The 26813-nt window shown below is 44.5% G+C and overlaps 2 protein-coding genes across 7 annotated transcripts; one reads left to right on the top strand and one right to left on the bottom strand.

Moving 5' to 3' along the window:
* Positions 1-411: 411 nt before the first annotated feature.
* Positions 412-26813, top strand: LOC108159622 (blood vessel epicardial substance). 5 transcript variants are annotated; one of them, XM_017293098.2, is made up of 8 exons: positions 438-654; positions 5899-6835; positions 19924-20081; positions 20154-20256; positions 20318-20467; positions 20536-20677; positions 24423-24455; positions 24892-26813. In XM_017293098.2, exons 2-8 carry the CDS (start codon positions 6275-6277, stop codon positions 24954-24956), a joined length of 1212 nt encoding a protein of 403 aa, XP_017148587.1. In that variant the 5' UTR covers positions 438-654; positions 5899-6274; the 3' UTR covers positions 24957-26813. The 5 variants fall into 5 exon arrangements, with proteins under 5 accessions (XP_033244895.1, XP_017148587.1, XP_017148596.1 ...); XM_017293107.2 differs by lacking the exon at positions 24423-24455 and having other exon boundaries at positions 439-654; XM_017293089.2 differs by lacking the exons at positions 24423-24455; positions 24892-26813 and adding an exon at positions 21095-23091 and having other exon boundaries at positions 442-654; positions 5902-6835.
* On the bottom strand, positions 7463-12755 carry LOC108159612 (transcription factor kayak). 2 transcript variants are annotated; one of them, XR_004471872.1, is made up of 4 exons: positions 11735-12755; positions 9494-9741; positions 8822-9331; positions 7463-7486 (listed from the first exon to the last, which is right to left on the bottom strand). XR_004471872.1 is itself a non-coding variant. In XM_017293069.2 (3 exons), exons 1-3 carry the CDS (start codon positions 12472-12474, stop codon positions 8883-8885), a joined length of 1437 nt encoding a protein of 478 aa, XP_017148558.1. In that variant the 5' UTR covers positions 12475-12738; the 3' UTR covers positions 8448-8882. The 2 variants fall into 2 exon arrangements, 1 of the variants encoding a protein (XP_017148558.1); XM_017293069.2 differs by lacking the exon at positions 7463-7486 and having other exon boundaries at positions 8448-9331; positions 11735-12738.

Here is a 26813-nt window from a genome sequence, read left to right as displayed (position 1 = left end):
GGGTATTTTAATATTCCACCGAAAATAATGAAAATTTAATAAGCGCAATTCAGGTGAAAGATATCGTTTTTTTTCAAGTTCACAGGAAAGATGACATGGATCTACAAAAAGACGGTCACACTGCTGCTCTCTCCTGCAACGAAAACACGAGCGTATTTTTGAATGGGTTATAAGAAAGGGGTATGGTATGGACAACAAGCAAAAGCATATCGCAAGGCTCGTACGAACCTCACCTCGGCGGGTTTTGAGGGAGAACAAACCTTGCAGACAAAAAGCCGATTTCGTCTCAAGGTATATTAGGCAAAAGGGAGACTCCACCTTGCATGCGTGGCATTTTCTGTGCTGCTTTGCCTGCTGTCCATACCCCCTTTTTCCTCCCATTATGTAGAAAATTTGTAGTTACCGTGTAGTTGCCATGTAATGAATCGAGCAAGTGTAAACACAAAAAACAAACACAAAACTAACTGTGATTTTGGCTTTGGGGAATACCAAAGAGTATTTGTACGGAGCAACGAAATCGAACTGTTTTTCCAGTTCTGAGTGAGAGATATCTCCACAAATATATTATCAAATAATACATCTCCTGTCGGGTCGTCGGATTGTCGGTTTCTCGTTGGGTCGTCGCGAAGCATATAGTAAAAACAGATTCTGCTGGTAAATAAATGAGTAAATTATTTATTCACTCTCGCTCTCTCACGTGTAAAATATAAATCTGCCCGAGTGCGTCCCTCCCCCCTTTTGCTGAGCGTGTGTTTTATTTTTTTTTTTGTGTGAGTTAGTGTGAGTGTTATTTTGTTCTTTTGCCAAATGTTGTTCATTCAAACTGGAGTGTGTGTGTGAGTGGGAGAGTTATATGGCTATATACATAACCTTAGCATCGGCAAAGGGCTTTTTGTTGTTGTTGTTGTTTTTGCTGCTACTGCTGCTTTTGTCGCGCCAAAAGTAATTAAATAAAAGCTATAATTACAGTTAATAAACACACTATAGTGTAAGCCTGTTGTGTTTTTTCCTGTGTATTTATTTGAATGAAAAATGCACACAAGAAAGGCTCAAGAATGATGAAAAATCGAACATCAACACAAGTTACGCTCTCAAAAAATGCATGTATATATGTGTGTGTGTGTGTGTGTGTGTGTGGTGTCCCAAGGCGGGTGGTGGCAGAACAGCGGCAAGAACAACAACGGGCAGGCAGCGACGTAAGCAGCAGCAATTGCAGTTGCAAGCACGCACAAGGCAAAGTTGAACAGGAAAGTGGAAAGAGACGGGCAAGAGGAGGAGAAGGACAAAGAGTTGAAAAAAGGAAAGGAAAAAGAGTAAGAGCTGGCGGGAGAAGGAGTAACAGCAAAAGAAGGTGACGGGTGGGAGCAGAAAAATAAAGAGTGCGCTGCCTTGGCGAAAAACTCTCAAGCTTCTGCCTAATGCTTCCGCCCCCCGATCCCACGCCGCCTCTGCTCTCATCAACTGCTCTCCCTCGCTCCCTCTTGCACTGTGCGTTTCTTTGTAAGATGTGTGTGTTGTGTGTGTGTGCGTGTGGGTGATTGCATTTGCATGCACATGCACGCTCCCATGCGTATGCGTGTGTGTGTGTGCATGGATTTATGAATGTGTTAGGGACAAAAATACAAAAATGTGTATATATTACAGCTACATTAGCCCACACTTTCCTCGTCGCCGAAGCGGGTGGTTCCAACAGCCGGCTCCAATTTAAGATTTCCATCCAATCCCATATTTATACTACGGAACGGTACAATATTTTGATTTCCATTTGCGATTTCGGGTGGAAAGTGCCCATTTTCCAGGGCCCTCCCTCCCTTCGGTGGGGAGAATCATCTGGTGGAGATTTCATCTATTAAAGAACTAAATCATTATGATATATGGCCTTGTACTATATTTACTGATCACAATCGATCTCCGATCGTGGGATAAGCCTTGCACCGATCCATAGATTCCATTTCACAATCTTTCCTTCGACTTTCTTTTACCAAAATCAGTTTTTATTATTACATATTTCATTTTTTAGTATGGTGGTGGGACTCGTGTCTTTATTATTATTATTATAATTCTTATTGTTGTCTGTTTTTTGCCGTCCTCGCTCCGTGGGAAACGGAAATTGCCACACACCGAAAAAAAACCTGTCCGTCGTTTCACTTTCTGTTTTGCCTCGAAGGCATCCTCTCCTCCTCACGTCACGTCACGTCCCTCCGCTCCACGCCACGCCACTCCACTCCGCTCCACTCCAGCATTATCCATTATCCACTCTCCGCTCCCAAAAGGTTGTTAACAAATTATAAATAACAAACGAAATGAAAGAAACGCAGTCCAACGTTTCTTTACATAAATAATTTCATGTAATTAAACTTTTATGGCGCTTCCAACTTTGATGGCTGCCCCGTTTCGTTCCGTCCCCCCCCCTCCTCGAGCAGTGTCCCATTTCCCAATTGCTGCCATAAACGGAACAAACGAATGGAATGGACTTCCAATTGGATTGCGCGGTTCGAAAGTCTGTGGCCAAATACCAATTAGAATCGCGGGTAAAAAGATATCGCGTATCGGAGAGAACGATAGGGGTAACACCCCTGCAGGCAGTCCACTAATTGTTGTTTCTGTAGCCCCAAATAGGGGAAATATATTTCTGAAATTATCTACCACAATATGGCACGAGTATATATAAATTCAAAACAAAATGGGGTATATGTAGGTTTGCCTCAAGGCGGATGTCAATTGGATTCCATAAATGCAGCGACACTCAAAGGGAAAGCGATTACACATGTCCATTAGATTCGACTCCCCGCGTTTCCCCCACTGATGATTACTCGAATGAATTACCATCAATTGCAGTCGAAGAAATTGATGACTTGGATACCCCCAATGATGTGACTTCCTAAGGCAAGTGGAAAGAAATGGAGAAACCTCTCTCTGTCCCCTCTCCACCCTCCACCCTCCACCCGGTGGTCAATATTGTCATTGGCCATTGACATGCCATCCCACCCTATCTTCTCTATTGCTTCAACATCCCACTCTTCGATGAGAGGCACTACCGCTACCGCTACCGGTACCGCTACCCACTCCAATCCAATCCGGTCCAAATCGCAGCACTCCTCCACAGCGCTGGCATCCACCCCGAAGTGGCTGGCAATTATCAGGCGAATGCAGCGGCGGCGACCAAGTCAAGTGCCCCACAAACTCATTGGCATTTTAGCATCCAAGAGGCTTTCAAGTTTTCCATGTGCATATCGTTAAAAAAAAAAGAAGCAAAACCAGCAAATGAACTGAACGTGCGTGGTCGTTTGAATTGTCTTTGGTGCCCATGTGGTGGTCGTGGCTAAAAATACCCTCACTTTCGGGGTGGTCTATGGACCTTTGGGTTGCGCTCCATCTCGGGGGAAGAGTTCTCCACTAAAATGAGTTGTATCTCTGGCAATAGCTGAGCCAAGAATGATTGGGTAGAGGATGTATCCCTGGAAGAGTGATCCCTCTTTAAAGTTTACGAAATCCCCATCAAATCCATCTAATGGTAAGGTTCTATGCATTCTACCGCATTCCAACATTCCTATCACCTAGCTCCCTCCTCTTTCGCCTTCTACTGTAGGGTATTAAAGTTTCGTCATGCCTTAAACAGCAATTTCTTATTTATGGTTTTCTTGTATTACACATTTTATTATTATATTTCTCTCTTCTTTCGCTCCGCTCTTCCCCTCTGCTTGGCAAGCTTCGTTCCCATTTGGTGTTTTTTTTTTTTTTTTTTTTTTTTTGGGCTTTAGGCCAGGCCGAGACGCTGGCTTAGTCGTTGCTGTTGTTGTTGTTGCTTCTTTTTCAAGGCAACAACATGACGATGACTTCATCTTCAGTGCCCCCATACGTCGTTGTCGTTGTCGGCGTCTGCCGTGCTTTTGTTGTTTGGAGAGTGTTCTGTGGATTGTGTGTTGGTGTTGCATTGTGTTGGAGCTTTACGATGGTCTGTTGGTGTAAAGCTGTTGTTCGACGAAGAATAATACTGATATTGGATATATTGTTGCGGGTGTAGATTGGTGATTTTGAAAATATTGTTGAGGGTGTAGATTTGTACTGTTGACGCTGTTGTATGGTGTTGGTGTTGTGTTTTTTTTTTTTGGTGCGGAAAGGTGCTGTTGTTGGGTTTGATGGTGTTATTCCGTTTTATTGGTGTGCATTGGTTTTGTTGGTACGTTGTTGAGGGATTTCAATAGTGTTGTTGTATGTCATTAAATGTGCACCATGGTGTTGGTGAATGTTGTTGAGAGTGTGCATAGGTGTTGTATCGCTCTTAAGGGCTTTCATTGTTGCTTGTGTATGTTGTCAGAGGTGTGAATTGGTGTTGGAGTTTTGTTGAAAGTTTTGATATATTGTTGGTAGGTTGTTGTGACTTCTATTGAAGTTGGTGTTGATAAAATGAATTGGTGTTGGTCTTTTGTTGGTGTATGGTTATTTCTATAGTTGTTGGTGTGATTTTATCGTTGGTGAGTGTTGTTGTTGGTGTAAATTTGTGTTTGTCTTTGCTTTTGTGGTTTGCTGCTGTTGTTATGCAGTTTCTGTCGTTCCCTTGCGTTCTTGCCACACTCCCCTTCCCCTTCATGAAAAAAAAAACAACAACGATGGTGATAGCGGGTCTGATGATGGAAGCATTTTCCTTGTTTTCTGATTGTTGTTGCTATTTCTTGTGTGATATGTGTGTCACATCATCATTATCCACGCCGAAGAAACATTGTCGGACGAGAAGGAGGAGAGTAAAAGTGTATGCAAAGTTGAGTCATTGTCATCGTCATGGTCATCATCCAACCATCATCATAATCATCAGCCGCTGGTGTCGACCGCTTTCATATACAGCCGGGATCCAGGAGTGACGACTCGACCACGAACTGGTCTGATGGTGACATCAAATTGATTATTGTATGCCTTTACCCCATCACTCACTCTATCTCTATCTCTCTCTATCTCGTTCACTCTTTCTCTTTCCACTCTTTTTTCTCTATCTTCTTTGTTGTTTTATTGTTCAAGTCCATGCCGGAAATGTCCCGACACCATCCCTAACAATAAACAGCGAAGCGAAGACCAACCCAAACCCGAAACCCAAACCGTATACGAAAATGTACAGTGAAACGCAGCCTAGATGGAAGAGAAGGCTTCTCTGTGACATACATATGTGTGCATGTATTTCTGAGGGAATCGTGGGGGACCGCTCACTGTACATCGTACTTCCCCCCGTTTCCGCATTGTCTATATGTATGTATGTTGGGGCCCCCCGTTTTTCGGTAGTTTTTTGGGTCAGGCTAAAAGCAGAAAACCATTATTTGCTGGGCGCTTGGGTCTCGACCAAGTTTCCGTAGACAATATTTGCTTTGTTGCACACGTATTCTCTGGAGGAGAGGAGAGGCCTTTGGCCACAGAATTTCGCTCCGAAGAACAGGTTGTGTGCGGCTGAAAGATCTGTATCTCTTAAACTGCGGACTTTTTGCCTCTGCTTGGTACACGGACTTTTATGGGGAACACTGACATTTTTCTGGCGGGTGAAGTGTGGCAGAGGCGGAGCATGAGGTCAGAATGGAGATGGTGTCTTGAACTCTATAGATCGCTGCACTTTTGGGCGTCTGCTACAAGCGATGAAAGCCCTAAGGCTTCTGGAGAATAACATCAGATATCATTTATAGGATGTAAATGCTGGCGTCGATTCGTTTTTTTTTTTGTATCCCATAACCAAAAATAATAAATAGCATCCTCGGATGGGAACCCGAACACTTATGAAATGCCACTTTTCTGCACAAGGAAGTCGTCTAATGGCACGGCGTCATGTGGCGCGACTCCCACTGCTGCATCGCTGATGGACTGGCCGTTATTGATTAACGGTTTTGTAATTAATGGCCACTTTTAATTTTGCCGTTGCAGCAGCTGCGGAACAATGCAACAATGTGAGACGGGACAGCAGCGAGAGACGAAGCAGCAGCAGCAGCAGCGAACCCCATACACCAGCAGTAGCAGCAACCCCACCAGTCCCCATCCTCAGCCGCCTAGCGAGGACTGCAACGCCAACGCCAACGCCAGCGACCACGCCTACGCCTACGCAAGCGTTTGCTGAGGCAGCAGCAGCAGCAGCAGCAGCAGCAGAGAGGAGCGGAAAGCGAGGAGGGCAAAGCAAGCTGACAAGAAGAGCGACAGACTGACACGCGGAAGAGTGAGAGTGAGGTTGAGAGCGAGAGTGAGAGTGAGAGTGAGAGAGTCACGGGAGAGAGACACGTCGGGTAGGTAGGCCAAGGCCGAGGCCATGCCCAGCACAGCCGGCAGCGCTGCTAGCGTCGGAGCTTTGATCAACAGCGCCGGCAGCAGCGCCAGCGTCATGGGCATCGGTGCGGGCGGCGGCAGTGGCGTGGGCACAGGTGTGGCTGCTGCTGCCGCTGCCGAGGTGGGAGCCGGTGCTGCAGCCGCCGCCTCAGCGGGCACCCTGATAGCGCAGAGCACGGCGGGTACGAGCGCCGCCAGCGGCACGATCACGTGGGACAACAACGGCACCCTGCGCTCCATCAATCCCGGTGACTGGTCCATCGAGCAGTGCCTCAACTGGCAGCAGCCGCACCACCTCTACTTTCAGCTCGGCTGGGCCTTCCTCTTTCTGGCCTTCCTGGCCCCCCACGGCCCCTTCGGCTCGCTGTGGATGCGGGCGATGCTGCTGATCGGCTGCATCATGATGGGGATGTACGGCTATCTGGTGGAGTGCACCCCGGATGTGGTCCTCTGGTCAGGCCTTGGCATCGGCGTCAATTTCATCTATCTCATTGTGGTGCTCTGTCGACTGCGACCCGTGCGCTTTGAGCAGGAAATTGAGGCGGTAAGTGCAATCATCCCACATGCCCCATGCAATATACATACATATATACATACATATAGTTTTCAAAAAGTAGGCTATGTATAAGGGAGATGATCTGAAGAGACTTACGGTAAAAGCTCTCACGAGAGAGAGACGGAGAGAGAGTACTGCTACTGCAGCTAACTCTGCTGCGCTGCTGCTGTCTTTCTGAAGTACTTTCCAAACAGGACAGCGGCAGCAGGTCCAGAGAGAGAGAGAGAGAGAGCCCAAAAGTTTTTGCCTCAGTTCAAGATTACTCCCACAGCATTGACTCTCTCTCTCTCGCTTACTTGTTCTTGTGATATTTCCTTGCCACCGCCTAAAAGCATGCAATACACTTATAACGCTAGACAGTCGAAATTTCCCTTATTATTTTATTGAAAATTTAAAATTATATTCACTAAGTATTTTTTTTGGCTTTTTATGTATGGCTGTGTTTGTGTGTATGGGTGTGTGCTTGTTTATTGGCTAACGCGGCTATCGACAAAATGTCTAGTGGGTTCATCTTGTAACTGTGTGCGTGGGGGTGGGTGGATTTTGGGTAGTCCTTTTGCTTCTCTTTGTGCGTTTTAAGTGCAATTTGAAATGATTAAAGGATTAATTTATAAATTCTTGGATGCCAGAACAGATGATCTTCCGGTGCTGAACGCTCTGCTCTGCTCCTCTCCTCTCTATATTCAGAGTTTCGAGTATATATTCCTCTGTTCGAGTTCGATGTCTAATTCGAGTGCTTTGATAAATCTAATCTGACCTGTCCGAAGTGCAGGTCCAAACTCCAAAACCCTTGAAGCCATGGTGTTGTAACTCTTTTCCGAGACACGACACTTGCTTATGTCACAGACTGTACGTAAAGGCTAGAAAAATATCTCTTGAAAGAATATTCAGCGATTGTCTCTCTCTCTCGCTCTTTGGTTACTACGCATTTGTTGCGTGGACTGTCTGCTCTCCCCTCCCCGGTTTCCCTTCGGTGGGTGGACATTTTTGCATATATTCGCGCTTTTATTTCTGCGTTTGATGCACCGATGCACCTCTCTCGCTCTCTTACTATTTTGTCTTGATATTTTCTTGGCGCCGCCTGAAAGACTGCAATACAGTTTTAAAGCTATACCGAAAGCAGACGAAAGAAAGCCGCAAGTCGGATTTTCCCCCATTAAATTTTAGGTCATATTCTGACCGATCTATGAGTTTTCTCATCCCCCCTCCCCTCCCAGAAACCCATCGAAGGAAAACAATTATATCTTTATTTTAAGCACACTTTCAAGTGGTTTGAATATTTTTATTTATTGATTTTGTAGTATTATTTTTTTATTCGATTTTTGCCCTTCTTGGTGTTTTTTTTTTCTTTTTATTTTTTATGTTGGGTTTTTATTTTATGTATAATTAAAAAACTACATTCACTAAGTATTTGTTTGCTTTCTCAATTAAAGCAGCTAAATATTATAGTTTCGATGGATTAATAAATAACCCAAAAAAAGGGGGTGGTGGGGGGGTTGGGGGGAAATAATAAAAAAATTGAAGTGTGGTGGGAAGAGACGTTGCTTTCGGTATAATTAATTATCAATAGGCTAATAATTAATAACTGTGTGTGTGTGTGTATGGGTGTGTGTTTGTTTATTGGCTAACGCGGCTATCGACTAAATGTTTTGTGAGTTGTCTTGTGAATGTGTGTGTGTGTGGGGGGGTGTGGGGTAAGTTTTTATCACAGGAAAATCAGATTGGAAAATCGCAGAAAATACTCGTTTAGTTTTTGTTTGTGGGTTTTTTGTGCGTTTTAAGAAATTATTTTGTGTGATGGCGAATGACCTTTGAATGTGGAATTTAATCGTTGAACATTTAAATACAATCGAGAGAGTGCGTGGCGTGGCGTGGCGTGACGTGGCGTGTGTGGTCGTGCATTTTGAAATGATTTGAATGATTCTTTAGACTCTAGGATTAATTTATAAATTCTTGGATGCCAGAACAGATGATCTTCCGGTGCTGAACACTCTGCTCTGCTCATCTCCTCTCTTGTTGTGTGTGCAGCTGTGCCCTAGCTAAGATGTATTTTCGATGCCAGAAAATACAATTGCAGACACGTGGCCAGCATGACGGTCATGTTGCCAATGGCAATGGTCATGTGGATGCGACGGAAGCCTTTGTGGACGCGCTGATAGTGCGGACAGTCGATCAGATCGCCTTGGACAAGGCTGCCCACCTCCTGGCCACTGCCGATGGCGTCCTCGATCTTGTACTTCTCGTGCATCAGCTTCAGCATCGGCGGCACCAGGTACAGTCGCACCACCACCTCAATGCCCGCCGCCAGAGCCAGCGATCCGACCTGGATGCCCGACGCCGTCGTCCAGCCACTAAGGAAGTACTTTGCATAGGTCACCAGCATCGTGAGACTGAGCACGGCGTTGAAGGCAAAGTACCGGGGGAACAGGATCTGCTGGCACTGCCCGAAGATGTGGCGCGGCAGGGAGAAGTACAGCGAGAGGCCTGTGTGCGAGGAAAAAAGATTGGGGAATTATTAAAACGAGCTCCACTCGGGGAACGCTCAAAAGGGGACTAAGATTTGGCGTTGCATATATGTATTCGCATGGAGCGCTGATAGGTTGATGGATTTGGATGGATCCCCTGAGCCTTGAGAGCAGAACTTACCCGAGACGAATGTCATCCAGATCTGCGAACCAAAGTGAGTGGCGAATGCCCCCAGATAGACGAGGTTCGGCAGGGTGCCGCTGCCTCCTCCGCCTCCGGTTGAGCTGCTGCTGCTCAGAGTTCTCGTCGTTGTTGTTGGTGTCGTTGCGGGGCTACCCTCGATCAGGTCGCGTCCGACAGTCATCAGCACAAAGACCAAGATGCAGACAGCTATCAAGTGTGCTGGCTGTGTGGTACGCGTCAGTATTCTGTGCGGATAAAAGAAGATCGAAACTAAAGTTAGTTCAACGCTAAAGCTGTTATCAATTGAATGATTAATCGATGAATGCGCCCTCCCCCCTCTGTTCGAGTTCGATGTCGAATTCGAGTGCTTTGATCTATCTAATCTGAATAAGTTATAGCCATGCCATGCAATCCAGAGTCCGGAGTGCAGGTCCAAGCTCCAAACCCTTGAAGCCATGGTGTTGTAACTCTTTTCCGAGACACGACACTTGCTTATGTCACAGACTGTACGTAAAGGCTGGAAAAATAACTCTTGAAAGAATATTCAGCGTTTGTCTCTCTCCCGCTCTCTGGTTACGTTACGTATGCACACACGTGGCCCTCACGATCAGATTCGCTTGCAGCGAACTTTCGCCCAAGAGAGCGGGGGAGAGAGAGCGCACGACCCGATCGCACGCTAATAAATTATCTCTGTCTCTTGCGTCGTCGTCGACGTCAAATGGGTGTGAGCTGCTGTCTGTGTGTGTGTGCCCCTCTACGCATTTGTTGCGTGGTCTGTCTGCTGCTATGTTTGCCTACCCTACCTCTCCTCTCCTCTCCGTCGTTACCATTCGGTGGGTGCACATTTTTGCATATATTCGCGCTTTTATTTCTGCTTTGCTCTACTCTGCTTCTGCGGCGAATGTAGAGCTTTAACCATAGAATGGCGTACGTGCGAAAACGCATGCAACCAAATAATGAATTTTTTCCACTTCCCCTCAACTAAAGTTCCCCCCTCCCACCCCACAAGCCACACCACCCATACCACACCATCGGTCATGGCGGGAGGGGGACAGAGTGAAGCCATAACTTGAGCAACAAATTGCCAATCTCCATAACTGTAGATAATCTTGCACTTGCACCTTTAAGGCGAATCCAGAGAACAGAGCGAATTCAGAGAATCAGCTGTGCGGCGTGCCGTTCAGCTGATAAAAATCCAGAAACAGAAGCAAAAGTAGAATATTGAGGGAGGGAGGCGGGTCAACGGAACGTAACTGACTCAGCAACAGAGCCAATGACAAGGAAAGAGAGTGAGCGCAGAGCCGACGACGAAGACGAAGACGACGACGATCCCACAGTACCGCACTACCTCTCTCTCTCTCTCTGCTGTGACGTCGCCACAGAAATCAGACTTTGATCGAGAGTGACGGATAGAGAGAGGAGGGAGGAATGGGGGCACCCGTTCGAGTGGAATAGGGAACTCGGGAACTCTGTTGACTTTGCCCACACGCAACAATTTCACTGTCAAGGTGTGAGGGAGGGAACTCAATTGACTCTTCGTTTCGTCAGGGATCTCCGGCAGCAGATAAGCTCTGGCCCACCCAACCGCCGCCCGCACCCCCCTAAAAAAGCTGACTCAACGGACAAGGCTATAAGCTCCGATAGTATTTTATCGTATCTATAAATACTCTTACTCGTGCTCGATTCTCCAATTATATTTAGTAATACGTTTTTGATAAGTGAGACTCCAAATGAATCACCTGCAAGAACTGGTTTCTTTTTTGTGTGGGACAGAAATAGCAGGTTGCATTGGGTTAGGTTATGGCCCTGTTTTAGGCCTTCGAAGGGAAGTGACGTTCTAATGCGATTTAAATTGAATTTCATGTTTCTTTAAGCTTTAAACATCATCTGACGGAGGTCTAGCTTTCAGCTGTTTGCATAAACGTATTGTGTCCAGAAAGCAACAGCTGACAACAACAGGTAATACAGAGTATATGCACAGAAAAATTCCAAAAGCACTCGGGGAAAATAATGAATAGGCGTGATCGGGCGAGCGGCATGATCCATTACCGTGCAAACGAACGATAAGAGGGATGCCTGGCTGCCCTGTTGCCTGTCGCCTGCCGCCTGCTGATAATTCCCATTTTTTTCCCATTTTTCCATTGGAATTTGTATGTCACATGGTGAAATGATGATAGATGATGGGTGTGTGCTCGCTTGTGATATTTTGGGGGCTCGTTAACATGGTGGGGTACTCACGTGTACAGTCGACTGCCCTGCAGCTGGGCGACCAAACAGGCGATCCGTTCCGATACCTTGCGCGTCATTTGGGTGCCAATGGCGAGGGCATCGTCCATCGAGGGTTCCATCGAGCTGAGCTTTCGCTGCTGCTGTGCTTTCAGCTGAGAAATATCCTCCACCTGTTGCTGTTGCTCTTGCTGCTGCTGCTGCTGCTGCTGCTGTTGCAGTTTGCGGAAGCGTCCGCACATTTTGGGAATTTTGAAGATCTCACTGTTGTTGTTGCTGCTGCTGTTATCGATGCTGCTGCCCTTTGTGTTGTGGGTCTCTGTTAATGTCAGGTTCTCTGCTACAGCCACTGCTACTGCCGCTGTCACAGCCACTGCTGCAGCGCCGTATGTTACTATTTCTGCTTTTGTCTCTGCTGCCTCTAGCTCTAGGTCTGTGTCTGTGTCCACCATTTGTGCTGCCTCTGCTGAGGCCAGCTGCATGGAGGTGATATCGGTTCCGCTATCTTCGCTGTCGCTGTAGTTATTGCTGCCGCTGCCGCTGCCACTGCTGCTGCTCAGCTCCAGCTCTTCCAGGTATTGCTCCTGCTGCTGCTGCCTTTGTCGCAGCTTCTGCTGCTCCTTCTTCTGCTGCTGCTTCTCTCGCTTGCGCATCGTGTACTTCACGCTCTTGACGGCGCGCGAGGGCAAACCGAAGGCCATGTACCGTTCAATCTGCTGCTCGCCTTTTTCAATGCCCGAATTATGGCACATTTTTGCATTGATTTCTTTGTCTCAACGTAATTTAACCGTTAGTTCTTTGCACTCTCTCTCTGAATGTCTCTTTTTGTGTATTTCGGAAGCACTTTTTCGCACAATCAAAAAATAAAACTGTTTTTTAGTTCGAAATTTACGTGGTGGTTAGTCGATGTACCGCGGGGGGTGGGAGGGTTTTAGTGAGTGTGGCTGAAGGGGGAGTGTGTGGTTGGTTGGGTGACGGCAGGCGACGACGTCCACGCGCGTTGAGGTGTGAATGGGGCCGACAGCCATGGCATAAGGTTTTATATACGACGGGGGCCGCCTGACGTTGCCGTTGCCGTCGCCGTCGCTGTGGCTGTCGCTTCGGTTCTTTGCGACGTCGCTGCTTCCTTCTCTGCGGCGCGCTCTCTTGAAAATGCTCTCTCGCCCTCTCTTTGATTACAGTTTTTTGGCTGATCAAGCTCTGCGCTTAAACGGCACTAGTTACGAGAGTGGGAGAGAGTAGCCGCCTCAGAGAGGGAGGTGAAGCGCTCTCCTATTCTCTCTGTCTTTTGCAGTTCCCTTATCACCTGCAGAATCTCAATTAGCGGCTTCTGTCACGCTGCTGTTGTGATCGTTTTGGCATTCGCGTTTTTGGCTCCCGATCCGAATCCGAATCCCACCCCCCATATAAGCACCTGACAAATGGGACCCTGCGCTTTAATGAGCGCCACATGTGAATAGTTTTTGCGGCTTAACCTTCGTCCCCCACCTCACCCCACCCCACACCACCCACTCCACCTGCTCCTCTTCCTCTTGCTCTCCATTTCCCAGTTCTCACTTCTTTGCTCTCCCCTCCAGGCTCTGACGTTTGTTGTAGCTTTCCGTTCGCCTGGGCTTTGGAATTTCTACTACAAAAACACATAAAAATCCACAAAAAATTCATTGATTCAGAATTCCACACTGACGTCACAGAGAGAGCGCAATCGAAGAGGGGGGATCTCTTTTGGGGACCCCGATCTGCAATCCAAATCCCCGAATGAGTCGTCCATCGAATTCGTTGAATCGATTCTTACTTTGACGTCGACGGTGGTTTTCTCGACTGAAACTTCCACCCACCCAAAAAAAACACAAAAACCTATCTCTGACGGATATATCCGTATTAGATATTTTTTAGCGATCTACCAGAAAGCCCTAAAGATCATTCATTAGCAATCGTATTTGCTTTTACTTATTTTTTAGATACATACCTTCACAATTACTTTGAAGGGCTCTTACTTATCGTTTGAGGCTCGTTTCAAAAGGTTCTTATATGATCTCTCAGAATTGTCTTTGATCTTCCAGTGGGGAATATCAACCGATTGTTAGGGTTAAAAAATCGCAATGAACGCTTGGAAAGATCACTCTAAGAAGATCTCAATCTTCTATACGTTCATTGATCGGTAGTCTTTTATCTTCTAAGATTCTGATGATCGTTGATCTCTACATAAACTATAACCATTATTTTGAAGAATTTGTTTGACTGACTGACTGACTGACTGATTGCTTCGTCGGCCATTTTCTGTATACATATTTCAGACATCTTTTTTGGGGCCGCCGTTCGGGACGTGCCCCACATGTCAAGAGAGCTGCTGATCTCCGGCACCGAAATATTGATAGGGGAGGGAGGTAGCGAACTTTCTATATAGTATCTTCTCATCCGCCGAGACTGCGATCGCGTTGATCGAGGGCCCACAAACTGCTCATTATCTAATTGCGGCGACGGGGTCTCCACTCATCACTTCACTCTTTTCCGTTGCCCTCTGGAGCTCTGGCCGGACGTGGATCTTTGTACCAGACGATCAATCGATGTATCCGATCCGTTTATGGCGCTGGGGACTCCTTTTTGTGCATACAAATGCTTGAATTAGTTTTGTTATGGAAGCCCCGATATTCTTTCTCTTTCTCCAATCGATCGCACCGATCCGATCCGATCATCGTGACCATTATAATTGCATTTTAATAATTCAATGGGGGCTCTTCCCTCGATTTCGTGCCCACTCATCGTTGCTAAGGAAGAATCGCTTTCGGCGGGCTTCAGTTCTTCGAATTTTTGGAGACGCAATACCCTCGAAAGAGGCTCCCATCCATCCATCCATCCATCCATCCATCCATCCATCCATCCATCCACCCATCCGTCCACTGTTTGACCATGATTGTTGGACTGACCTTTAATCATTTAATCAGATTGTTTATTTGGCAACTTTCTGTTTTTTTTATTTTTATTTTATTTTTTTTATCGCAAAGAACCGACCCATGGGGGCGACCCACCGATCCCCTATGGACTTTGATCTCTGACTTTGATGCAAAAGATTCTGGCAGTCGATTCTGGCAGGGTTGAAGTGATTCATTTGAATTCATTTGAAATTATTTGCTTGCTCATTTGCTTCTTCGGAAGGTGGTAATGAACGGGAACAAACCTTCTTATCAAATAATTTTATTTAGATTAGGCGATATTTCATTTGAATTTTCGGGGAGAAGCCATAGAAGGCATCCTTTGATATTCGTAAGAATATACATTATTGTTGATAGTTTTGCTCTCATAGGAATAATCCTAGTTGAAGATCTATCCTTGATCTACTTCTTATAGTTTTCTTATCTCAGGAGACATACCAGATTGCATACGAAATATTATCAAAGTTGGATATATCATAGATTTATCATGAGCCTATAAGGGTCTTCCTTTATCATTTTGCCAACCATTTCTAGTCCTTTTATAGATATTCTTTGTACTCGATCCTCAAACCTCGAACATTGATCTTGCCTTGAGACTTCGGGGAACCACGGGGATTCGGCGAATATTATCAGATTTAGCTAATTTCGCGTTTATCTCTCGTTTATTTATTGGGTGTTTGGACAATGGGACGCGATGGTCTCTACGTGGGCCAAAAAACGTCTGCTTTTGCCGTCGCCTTTTGTTATTTTGATTTTTTTTTTGCGTTCATTTTGCGGCTGTGGCAAATTCCACTTGATTGCCTCGAATGCGGACGTGCCGCTCGGCTTTCACGTCACATGCGTGTGCTGTGGTCGGTGGGAGAGAAGGCGGTCCGTACAGGGTACATGCGGGACGTGGAAATGGTTTTCTTTTAGCACCTGACGCACTCATCGTCAGGCGGTCCCCGAAACCTGATGAAAGATGTCGTTCCTTGCGTCAGTGTCCGCATCAGCATCAGCATCTTTGGATCATCAGATCAGCTGTCTGTCCGTCGTATGGCAGTGATCCAAATAGAGATCTATCTCCATCTCAGAGGGCAGGCATGTCTTTGATCACGATAGCCCCCCGAAGCCCACACAATGCCTTCGCTCAATCATTGTCCAAAAAAAAAAGAATAACAAACAAAATTTAATCTCCGATGGAGGGCGGAAAAAGCCCACGTGAGGCGGTGTCTGCCTCAAAGAAAGTCATATGAATCGCACATCGGAATCGGAATCATCGTCGATTATTGACAATAGAACTCGATTAGCACAAACAGAAATGAAATATGAAATTTCGAGAGCGACAAACAACAGCCAAAGGCAGGAGTCCGATTTCATATGGTATTTCACCATGAGGCGGTAAAAACGACGATCCAACTGGCTAGAGGATCGGCTGATAAAACGGAGGGGCTATTAGAGCGTCTGCCCGCTGCTCAGAGGCGCAGTGATAAGGCGATGGTTCGCTGGAGAAAGCACAATGTCGGCCAGAGCGGAGTGTGGAGTGTGTGCAGAGTGAAGTGCATGGCTACAGGGGTGCAGCTCCTCTTATCAGCAGGACAAGATGGTTGTTGTTGATGGCGATCCATTCGTTTTTTACAGCCTACACTGGAAATTTCCCATAGATACTACCATTGCCATATTCTGACCATTCCGTAGCAGCCATAGAAAAGGCATTCAAGTGCCAAGCGGCGCAACGTGTGCACCTATCGATATGCCCACTCTCTTACTATTACTCTCGCTCTCTCTCTCTCTCTCTCTCTCTCTCTCTCTCTCTATCTATGGCTAAAACAGCGGCTCTCTTGACCGCTCCATTTGCTCCAAGGTGTTTTCTATGAGGTATACCAGAGTGATATTTTCCTTCAATTCTCTCAACAAAAGCGCAAGACTGGTGCTCGAGCCAATATAAATTGCACGACTTATTCAAGTAACGACTTACCCTATTTGAATACACCTTGGCGCTTGCTTATCACAACAACAGGTTCAATGGCTCTTGAATGCTTTTCTGCGCTCCCTGTGGATCTGCTGCTGCTGCAGCACTGCTCCTTATGTTGCTGCTGCTGCTGCTGCCGCGCTGCCTCTTCTGTTTCTTTTGTTGCTGCACCTCTTTTACTGCAGCACTGCTTCTTATGTGGCTGCTGCTGCTCTGTCACTGCTCTTTCTTCTGCTGCTGCTGCTGCTGCAGCACTGCTTCTTATGTTGCTGCTGCTGCGCTGTCACTGCTCTGTCGCAGAAATCTATGGGAGGATCGGTCGGGGTCTCTCTTCTGTTCATTCAGGCTGGTCAGCTCTCCGTTCTCACAGCTTTTTAAGAGCATTTCATTAAGTGCGAGCACTCATTCGGCAAGGAAATATGGTACCTACATACGTGAAACACGTATGGCATTCACTGGAAATTGCGCAGAATGGGAATGCATTAAATGTTTACAGAGGTACATATGATAAAGACCCCTGTGATGGAGTGCGATTCTACTGATTCTGGGGCTTATCTACTGCTTGTCAGTCTTGTCTACTGCTTGTCAGATGCATCTCAATGGAAGCTACTGCTTATCCGACTCGAATCACTACTTTAGGAGATCATCAGCTGAATAATGAATGAATATGCTGCTTTGTACAGAGATTCTGTTGTACAATGTTGATATATAAAGAGTGTTTTCCACTATAATTTATATGATTTCTTCTTGTGAATCCCTTATATCTTTATACGATCTTTATGGGTCAGCCTGCGCACTCTTTTCGTTATCAGTGCCATCGACTTATGGCGCCTGGAAGTGCGGATCGGTTCCTCAAAGTGCTCGAAATGGAGCGGAGAGAGCATTATCTGTCATAAAAATCATTCAGATCATGCAATCTATCATCCCCATCATCCCCATCTCCCCCTTCTGAAGTCTCAAATTGGTCCAGTGGTCGCGCCGTACTATTATCATTATGTGTGTACGCATTATTATTATTATTTTGTTCTGTTGTGTTTGGAATTCTCGCATTCATTGATTTCAATTCGCAAATTGCGGAGCGGCTCAGCGGAATTGCGCTTTGTTTCCCACACAAAAAGGAACGACGGCAATCGTATGGTCATCGCTCATCTGTATCTGTATCTGTATCTGTATCTCTATCCCAGTGCAGCAGTTCATCTTCATCAAGAGACCCGCTAATCTGCCAGGGCCTCTGGTCAGTGCCTCTTCCCATTCTCAGTGTTTCGTTCCGTTTGTGCCTCCACCTACCTCGGATACTTTTTTCTTTACTCTTTCAGGCGGGGTATTCCAGTATTGGATCATCTGTTGGTGCTCCATCTATCCTCTATCTATCAGATATCCCCCAGATTGAGGCACTTAGTACTCGGAGCCACTCAATACGTCCCCTAAGTTTCACAGCAATCGAATGATGAAAGAGCATTCTACTCCATACATTTCTTAGGGCAAATCTCTTCTATCTAAATTCTAATGGTACTTTTCAGCATCTAAGATAGACCTTCTGGCTTTGAACAGATGATCTCTCGGTCTGCAAGGGTATCCCCGATCCGTGTGTAGCCTTTATGGATCTTTGTATTTGAAACCGGCGCGCTGGCTGGCGACTCGGAGCTCCGCCTGGGCTTTTGGCGTACGTGACTTTGGCATCTGCGGCAATGTCCGCGACGACCGACGACTGCCGCCGGCTCTCGACTGCTGGGGCTGCGACTGTTGCAAATCGAAACGAATCGCTGGATTTGCCCCTGGAGTGGATGCCGCATGCGGCATGGGAGGCGGAGAATGGAGAAGCAGAAGCCGCCAAACCTGCCCCGTTGTCGGATTTACAATTTGTCTGCCGCTCGGGCTAAACTTTTTGATTATTTTATTTATTTATTTTGCCCAGCTCGTTAATGTTTAATGTTATTGCCGCCACAAAACAGCAAAAAGTGGAAAGAAAATCCACATGAAACTCAACAACGAATTGGAAAGACTCTAAGATTAAGAAGGGGGAATGGCGAATGGGGAATATGTATTCCTGAATAATACCATTTGAAATGGTACCATCTGCCACCATGCCTCTAATCCTCTACACTCCGCGTCATGCAGCAGCGCCTATCGGTCGGTCGACAAGGTTTGAGTCCATGAGAGTCCATGTACTCTGTATTTAGAGCAGAGCACTCGCGTGGCAAAAACTGCTGGCGTTTCATGCAATGTGATCTGCTGCTGGTGCTGCTGCTGTTGCTGTTGCCTCTTGCTGGTGGTTGGTGCCTCCATCGCGACTGAGGGGCCCCCTGGAGCGTCTGTCTAACGGCTGCGTCAGCAGCAGCAAAACAGCAACATTTTCGCATGGCAACAGCCGATCGTTTGGGCCATGTGATTGCTGATCGCGAGTCGCTGTTTGCTGTGCGCTGGCTGTGGCCCATTTCGCTGCGATTGCGTGGGGGGTAGAGGTAGTGGTAGGGGGGCAATCACAGACGACTGCCCCCGAAAAAACAACTAGTCGAAGCGTCATCTAGCAACCCCCGCCGAGCGGGGTGCTTCTATCTTGTTGTACTTGACGATTAGCAGGGCGCGAATCGGAGCCAAAACGAATGTCAACATTCGATTCATTTAGTGGAAAAATGTTGAATAATTTCCACAATTTGTTTGTCGCGACTCACGGGGAAACGGGGGAGCACCCTGGCAACAGATGAGGCTCAACACCCAACTAACCTTTGGGGAGATGATCAGCACTTGGGGGTTCAATGATCTCTCTCTCTCTCTCTGGGGATACTCCTACCTTTTGGGGATGGGCTGGGGGCTCGACCTGGAACGCATTTCATTTTGTAAGCACAGATGTGGGAACAGCCCCATTAAATACTATAAGGGAATACGAGTACTTCCAATGTAATGCCCATCCGCTGATCGTGTGGAAAAGGGGTACTACATATGATGACTAATGCGAATGCCATCGTGAATAGTCATCAACTTTGAAGCCCAGAGATTTTTAGAGATCCCAGATCCGTAGAGTAAGACTTAGTCAGGCATTCTGAAGACTCGGGCATTCAAAAGATCAAAAATCTATTCTCAAAAGCGAAAGAATAAACCCATCGATGAGAAGATCTTTCATTATTGAAGATGTGGGTTATGGTTATGGTAATGGCTACCAATAACCGCTTTCGTATACAAAACCCCAACGTTGATGAGTGTTTAAAGATCTTTCCTTTGAAGCCGGAAACTTAAGCTAAGAAATCCATATTTGCATAGTTCCCAACGGTTATACCTTGTGGTAATATATTTTAATTGTTGGCATTATTCTTGTATTCCAGGTATACATGGCCCTGTTCCAGCCACTGCATGTGACGCGACATCATTTCAAAAAGGTGCTTAACTGCATGAAGGTTATACGTGCCCTGAAGTACCAGGAGGTCTATGCCCAGGAGAAGGTCACCAAGGTCGATAGCCTGTCGCTGGTGCTGAGTGGCAAGTGAGTTACAGAATTACCGATTCCACCAACAACAGAACCTGCGATATATATTTCGATTTCCCCACTTTGAAGGTTGGTCGTGTCGCAGCATCAGAGGGCATTGCATATTGTGTTTCCCCATCAGTTCCTAGACTCGCCGGAATGGTTTGGCGTATCGACAGATGATTACTTTCAGGTATGTACCATTCTTTCAAATATACATATATCTCTTATGCGTATCTATTGCTCTTTGGCAGGTCTCCATTATGGCCATGGAGGAGTCCCGTGTGCTCATCTGGCATCGCGACAAGCTCAAATTGTCAATTATGGCCGAGCCCTTCTTGCAGACCGTCTTTGATCATATATTGGGTCGGGATGTTGTGAAGAAACTCATGCAGGTCACACAGGTCTGTACCCCCCGTAGGTACAGTCTCGCCTCCGATAAGTGATTCGATTAACTCGATTTTATTTGCAGGTGAGCGAATCGATAGCCAGCAATGGCTTCCTGCCATCTGGGGGTTATGCGGAGGATGCCGAGGATAAGCCGATGCTCATACTGAAGAAAAGCGTGGATGTGGGCCATGGACTGACGGCGCTTATCAATCGACAGCTGCAGGGTGAGTCGCCAATCTCCCCTCACTCTCTCTCTCTCTCTCTCTCTCTCTCTCTCTTCCTCACCCTTTCTCTGTCACCCTGTCTGTATCTCTAGCTGTCCATCTCTTTCATTCAGCCTTCATTTTCTCACCTCCCAAACTCTCTCTCTTTCTCTGTCTCTGGCTCTCTGTTTGCACGCCTTCTGCTTGTGACGGGGCTTTTGCATGGCTTAACCTCACTTTTGGCTAGAACCTAACCTCACATTTGGAACCCAACCTTAGCCTAACTTCGAAGTACGATTACAAGTAGTTTGATTTATTCGTTAACTTTATTTATATTCATTTTGATTTCTACGTTTCTGTTTATTGTTCCGTTTTTCTTTTTACCTTTTTGCAAAAAACAAAAAAACGAAAAAAAAACAAAAAAAACTCTAATTTTAGAAGAGCATGTTCCCTTACTTGGTCGCACGTACAAACAACAACTGCAACTGCAACTGCAACAAGAACAACTGCAACTGCAACACCAACTGCAAATGCAACTGCAACTGCAACAAGAGCCACGAGTGCACGAGTCCTCCTCCACCTCGAACAACAACGATCAAAGTGCTCTGTAAAATGAAGGGGGAAATGAAGAAATGCTGCTACAACGATGCCACTCGCAGCTCGCAACTCGCTACTCGCTCCACTTGCCATACCAACAAAACAGTTCACCTCTGACCCAAAACCAAAACAAAAAAACAGACGACAATCAACCAATCACGACACGATACCTCCACCGCCTCCGCCACCGCAGAAGGTACACACACACACGCAATCGCTGAGAACAGGAGCCCACCAACAGCAACAGCAGCAGCAGCAACAGCAGCATTATCCTCGTCATCATCCAGTCCATCATTCACTCATCAAGCCGATCCGATCGCAGAGAGAGCCAGCGCCAACTCCAGCGCCTGTTCATCATCCAGAAGCAAACATCGCATCGCATCTCATAGAATCTAGCACACACACACACACTCCCCCGCCTCCTCCTCTAGCCAGATCTAATCACTCTAATAGCATTACAATATGTACTCTATATGTTTTGTATAACCAAACGAGAAACCCCAAACCCAAAACGAAGATCCAAACAAACAAGCCAGGCACCATTCAAATTTCGCAGACCAAACAAATCTAACTTGTCACTCTACACTCTCCCGCACTGATACCCCAAGTACACGCCACAGAAAATAATAGGAAAGGAAAGCAATACATTTTCCACAGAAGTTGAGGCCCATCAATCGACACCGCTAATGAAAGATCACAGGGAAGGCAGCGGAGCTATAAATTGAATTGAATTGAATCAGCGGAATTTGTTGAAGTTAATTCAAATCCTTGAATACGACTACTCGTATGAGTTGTAGTCAAACCAGATCCACATCCAGATACGAACATGAGATACTCGACTGATCATGATCAAACATTCACATACTTGATGTTTGATTTTGAATAAGTGTACTCTCGCGCGAGTATAGTATGTTGTAGTTAAGATGTTTGTTTGACTCTGATCATGATCATAGGCTAGTTCTCTGACATATGATCTTGCAGCGTAGCGAGATCTGAAGTTGATAGACGTTTGTGACTGATCTTGAGCACAGATTCAAATTAGATTAAGATACTTGACTGTAGCTTAAGAGATTTCTCATCAAAGATTAGACTTTTGGTGTAGATTATGTTCTGTTTCATAGATTGTGTCAGTCGTGGCAATCGATAGATAATTGTAATCTGCAGCTGTATGAATTTGCAACTTCTTCAAGATCCTAAAAAGATAGTGCCACCAGCAGAGACATCATTGATTCGGATACTCGAAAAAAAAGCAACTGGTTGGAGAACAGCTCTCGACTTCAGCGATTGAAGATCGAGCGAAGATCAATGTGTGATGAGTGGTGTTGGGGCGGGGGCGGGGGAATCGAGTGACAAGTGATGATGATTAATGAATGATAAATGATCTTTTAACCCAAAATGAAATCTTCAAAAGATCTGTTCTCTGAATGAATTTTTGTTATCTAATATACTTTCTACCCATTTGTTTGTCATTAACACATTTATAATATTATTGCTATTATTTGTTGTTTGTGTTCTCCACATTTATGTTGATTTGCATACAAATTGAGCGCGAAAACTAATTAGAATTAATATTTAATACTGTGTAAGCAATACCTAGGCACCTAAGTCTTTGTACATACATAACCATACTTGCAATATAGGACATACACATACTCTATAACCATGCTATATATATTTATATCTGATCTGCTGTGTATAATCGCCCCGCTCCAATCGCAGGCCCAAGTCCCATATCCCCCCACACGATACCCCAACAAATAATTATTTGTATAACGAAAGGAATAAATGTGAATGTGTAAACAAGCCAAAAACGAAAGCAAATAAAAAACTAAAAATCATATTATATATATCAAGAGAAGAACATCCACTCATCCACTCGTTTCGTATCAGATACATGTATACTATATCTTCCAATCGATGGGAAGGCACGCGCTCTGCCGCTGCCGACTGTCGACCATTTGGCATCATTAACAATATTTTGGCATTGATTTGTTTTTTATTTTAATAACAAAAATATTTTCTATTTAATTAAACAATTTTGCTATTGTCGCGATCTCCGCGCCGACTGTTGATTGCGATTTGTCGCTGTCTGTCTGTCTGTCTGTCTGTCCGTCTGTCCGTCCATCTGTTGTGCCGAGCGCCGATGATCGCGGGAGTGTGACGGCACGGCGGTTGGGTATTCTGTGAGGCATATGGCAATCTCGCACACACTCTGTAAACACATCAAAACCTGAGCTGACGATCACTTCCGCCCCATTTGCAAGCCCGTGTATCAATAATTATTGTAGCGTAATTAGCAAAACATTCACTTGTCTTAGAGACTAATTAAAGGTTCTACAGCAGGAGCAACACTTCTATAAAGGAATTAAGTGGAAAGAATAATTTGCTGGCCATCCAATGAAAGCCAGCTACTCGAAAATATGTACATATATCTGAAAATATGACTAAATTCTTGACCAAATGATTCTGGCGCATCTGATACGTCAGATAGTACTTTCTAAGATAGTCTTATCTTGGGTAGCTAGAGTACGTATTAGAAATAAGATCAATCGAATCCATAGCTAAAGAATAGAACTGTCTGGATGATTCATTGATTAATCGATCTACAACAAAGTTCAAACACTGAAATAGCATAGTCTCGAAATAGAATTCGATTAGAGGCTCTCAAAATATCACGTGCGATTAGCAGGCGCGTGACACACTGACCTATAGTTTAAATGTTCAAACACCAGTCGTATTTTGAATATTCGTAATTTGTATCTGAATCTATATCTCACTCTCTCTCACTGTTTCCCTCTGCTTTCCTCCTCACTCAAATGACTTTCACAATTCTTACCCTTCCCTATATCAAAACAAAAGCCCACCTACATACATACATATATTGTACTATCTGTATGTTTGATTTGTGATGAAATTTATGTATTTGATTTTCTATTTTTTCGGTGAACTATAATTTTGTTGTACGATATGTCCAAAATAAAAAAAAAAATATAAAATAAAAAAAAAAATCGATCATAAACGTTAATCAACAAAACTACAACTCCAACTACAAAACTACAAACCAACCAACCAACACCTACAAAATCCTACAAAAAAACCAACCACCAAACCACCGAAATCGACTATCGTTCGATTATCTGTTGTGTGTGTGGTGTTATCGGTGTATCAGCCCTGCCCAGGATATCGAAGTATTACGATTGCGGTAAGTCCAAACAAAAACTCCAACTTCAACACCAAAGAAATCAGTAATCAGAAATGAAATCAAATGAAAGATGTATGTATGCTCCTTAGGCTGTGTGTGTCTCTCTCTCTCTCTCTCTCTCATATTCTCAGAAGTCTGTGTTACCTTTACCGTTACCGTTTTGTAGTGTGACCGTTTGTGTGTCTGTTTTTAATAGTTATCGTTTTTCGTAAGCTTTTTAGAGTTCTATTCTATGCATGCCTGCCTTTGTTAAATCAAACAAATTAAGTGTTCCATTCGATAGCGTCCCCCGAAAAGCCGAAACAACTCTCTTTCTAACCGTCGGCTCTTCAAAAAACTTGAATAGAACTTAATATCTGGAATACACATTGAGAAATAATATATACCTTTCTCTTCTCTTTTACTTGCTTTGTTCTTTTAAAACAATCCGTTTTAGCTGGTGATCCAAACTCCTGGCGACTGGGACGGATCGATGAGACTGACCACGAGACGGCCGTGTGAGAGAGAGGATCAGTGCGCAGGAGGAGGAAGAGGAGCGAAATGTTTAGACTTGTGTTTTTGAGTATTATTAGATGTATATTTTAGGTAATACTAAAAAGAGAGCCCCTTGCTAACCGCAGAAAACCGAAAACAAGAAACAAAAATTACAATACTTCTAAGGAAACCAAATGCCATGCGTCGTTATACAGATACAGAAACAGATATACATATATATATATATATATATATATATATATATGTATATTGTAAGAGATACTATCAATTTTTTTATGGGTATTTCTATGGAAATGCTGGCGTGCCATGCTGGTTTTTTTTCTCTTCAAATTTAATTTTTCAATGAGCTTTAATAAGTGATTAGTTGATTTTCTAAGAACATCGAATTTAAATAGATTTTTTATTGCTAGTAAAGGCTAAATAATATCGTTTAATCGTTAGCTTCAATGATTTTAATGTATTTGTATTATTTGTAAGATACTTTACGTGGCATCCATCGAATTTTTTCATAGAATACTTTCAGTTTTAGTGACAGGATAGGCATAGGCATACGCATACTACAAACACTGCATGCACTGCTTTCAGTGTTTCAGGAATACCCATACCCAACCCCTAAATGGAAATATATTTATAAATTAAATTAAGTCTAGTTGCAAATTGTATTACGCTACAACTATGGATTATAGGGATGAAGATGAAGATGGAGAGAAACAAGAGATGGAGACGACGGAACGAAATGATTATTAACTAAATAGAAGAAGAAATGTATTTTTTTATTACCCTAAAGTTAAGAGATTACTAAAACAACAAAACAATGGTTACAAAACAATTGAAAAATGCAAAAATACAAAATGTTAAGTGTACAATATACAACATACAAAAAAACATACATACTAAATATAGAAATTACACACAGATGCAGATACAGATGCAGATACATTTATGAATGCGTATCTATAAGAATGATGTTTACCCTACCTACCCCATCCAGTATAGAATTCCATTCGAAACACTTGTCATCCAGTTCCCGCCTAAATTGTCATACGAGGTGCTGCAGAAAGAGAGATCAAGGGAGAACCCCTAGCCTTAGAACAGTTCTTGCTCGTGGTAGGTCATGTAGGTCAGTGTTCTGTTGGTGCTGCATGAAAATGCCTCAATCCCTAACATACAAACACATATATTCCTCATATCACTAGTCGTCCCACCACCCCATAAATTAAAGAATAGAGAAAAACTGGCAGCAAAAAAAGCTAAGAGAAATACATATATAGTACTGTTTACGAGTATATCCGCTACTCAAAGACCGAAAGAATGTATACTTATTCCTGATAAGCTGGAATATATCAGAATCGTCTGTCCACGTATCCAAGTATCTGTCGGGTATCTTGATGTCGAGCCACGTGTGCCTCGTTATATTTTTGTAGTGTAGCTGATGTGCCCCGCCCCCTTGTTGTTGTTGGTAACAAAATAATGATTTTGTTAGCTAGTTTAGGTATCAAGATCAATATCGATAGAAAACTGAGTGCAGAAAAGAGTCGGGCCCCAAAAGTTCCCTTCGTTTTTGAGGTTTTTTTGAGGCATACAAAATGGAATTTGGTTTCATTTCGACAGTATTCGAGTATTCCCTCCCATAGATTGCATTCTATTGTATTGTATTGTATTGCATTATATTGTATCGATCCCAACGTTTGTCTCTCATGTAAGATCCACATTTAGCAAAAAAAACATAAAAGAATAAAAGCATAAAAGCATAAGAGAACCGATGAACCGACAAACAAATAGTTCAATGTATTTCGTACCTTGGAGCATAATTAAAAGCGTGAATTAAAATGAAATAAAACATAAACTAAGTTTACTGACAGC

This window comes from Drosophila miranda, chromosome XL (genome assembly GCF_003369915.1).
Source record: "Drosophila miranda strain MSH22 chromosome XL, D.miranda_PacBio2.1, whole genome shotgun sequence".
NCBI classification, from domain to species: Eukaryota; Metazoa; Arthropoda; class Insecta; order Diptera; family Drosophilidae; genus Drosophila; species Drosophila miranda.
This window is presented reverse-complemented; position numbering and strand designations above follow the sequence as displayed.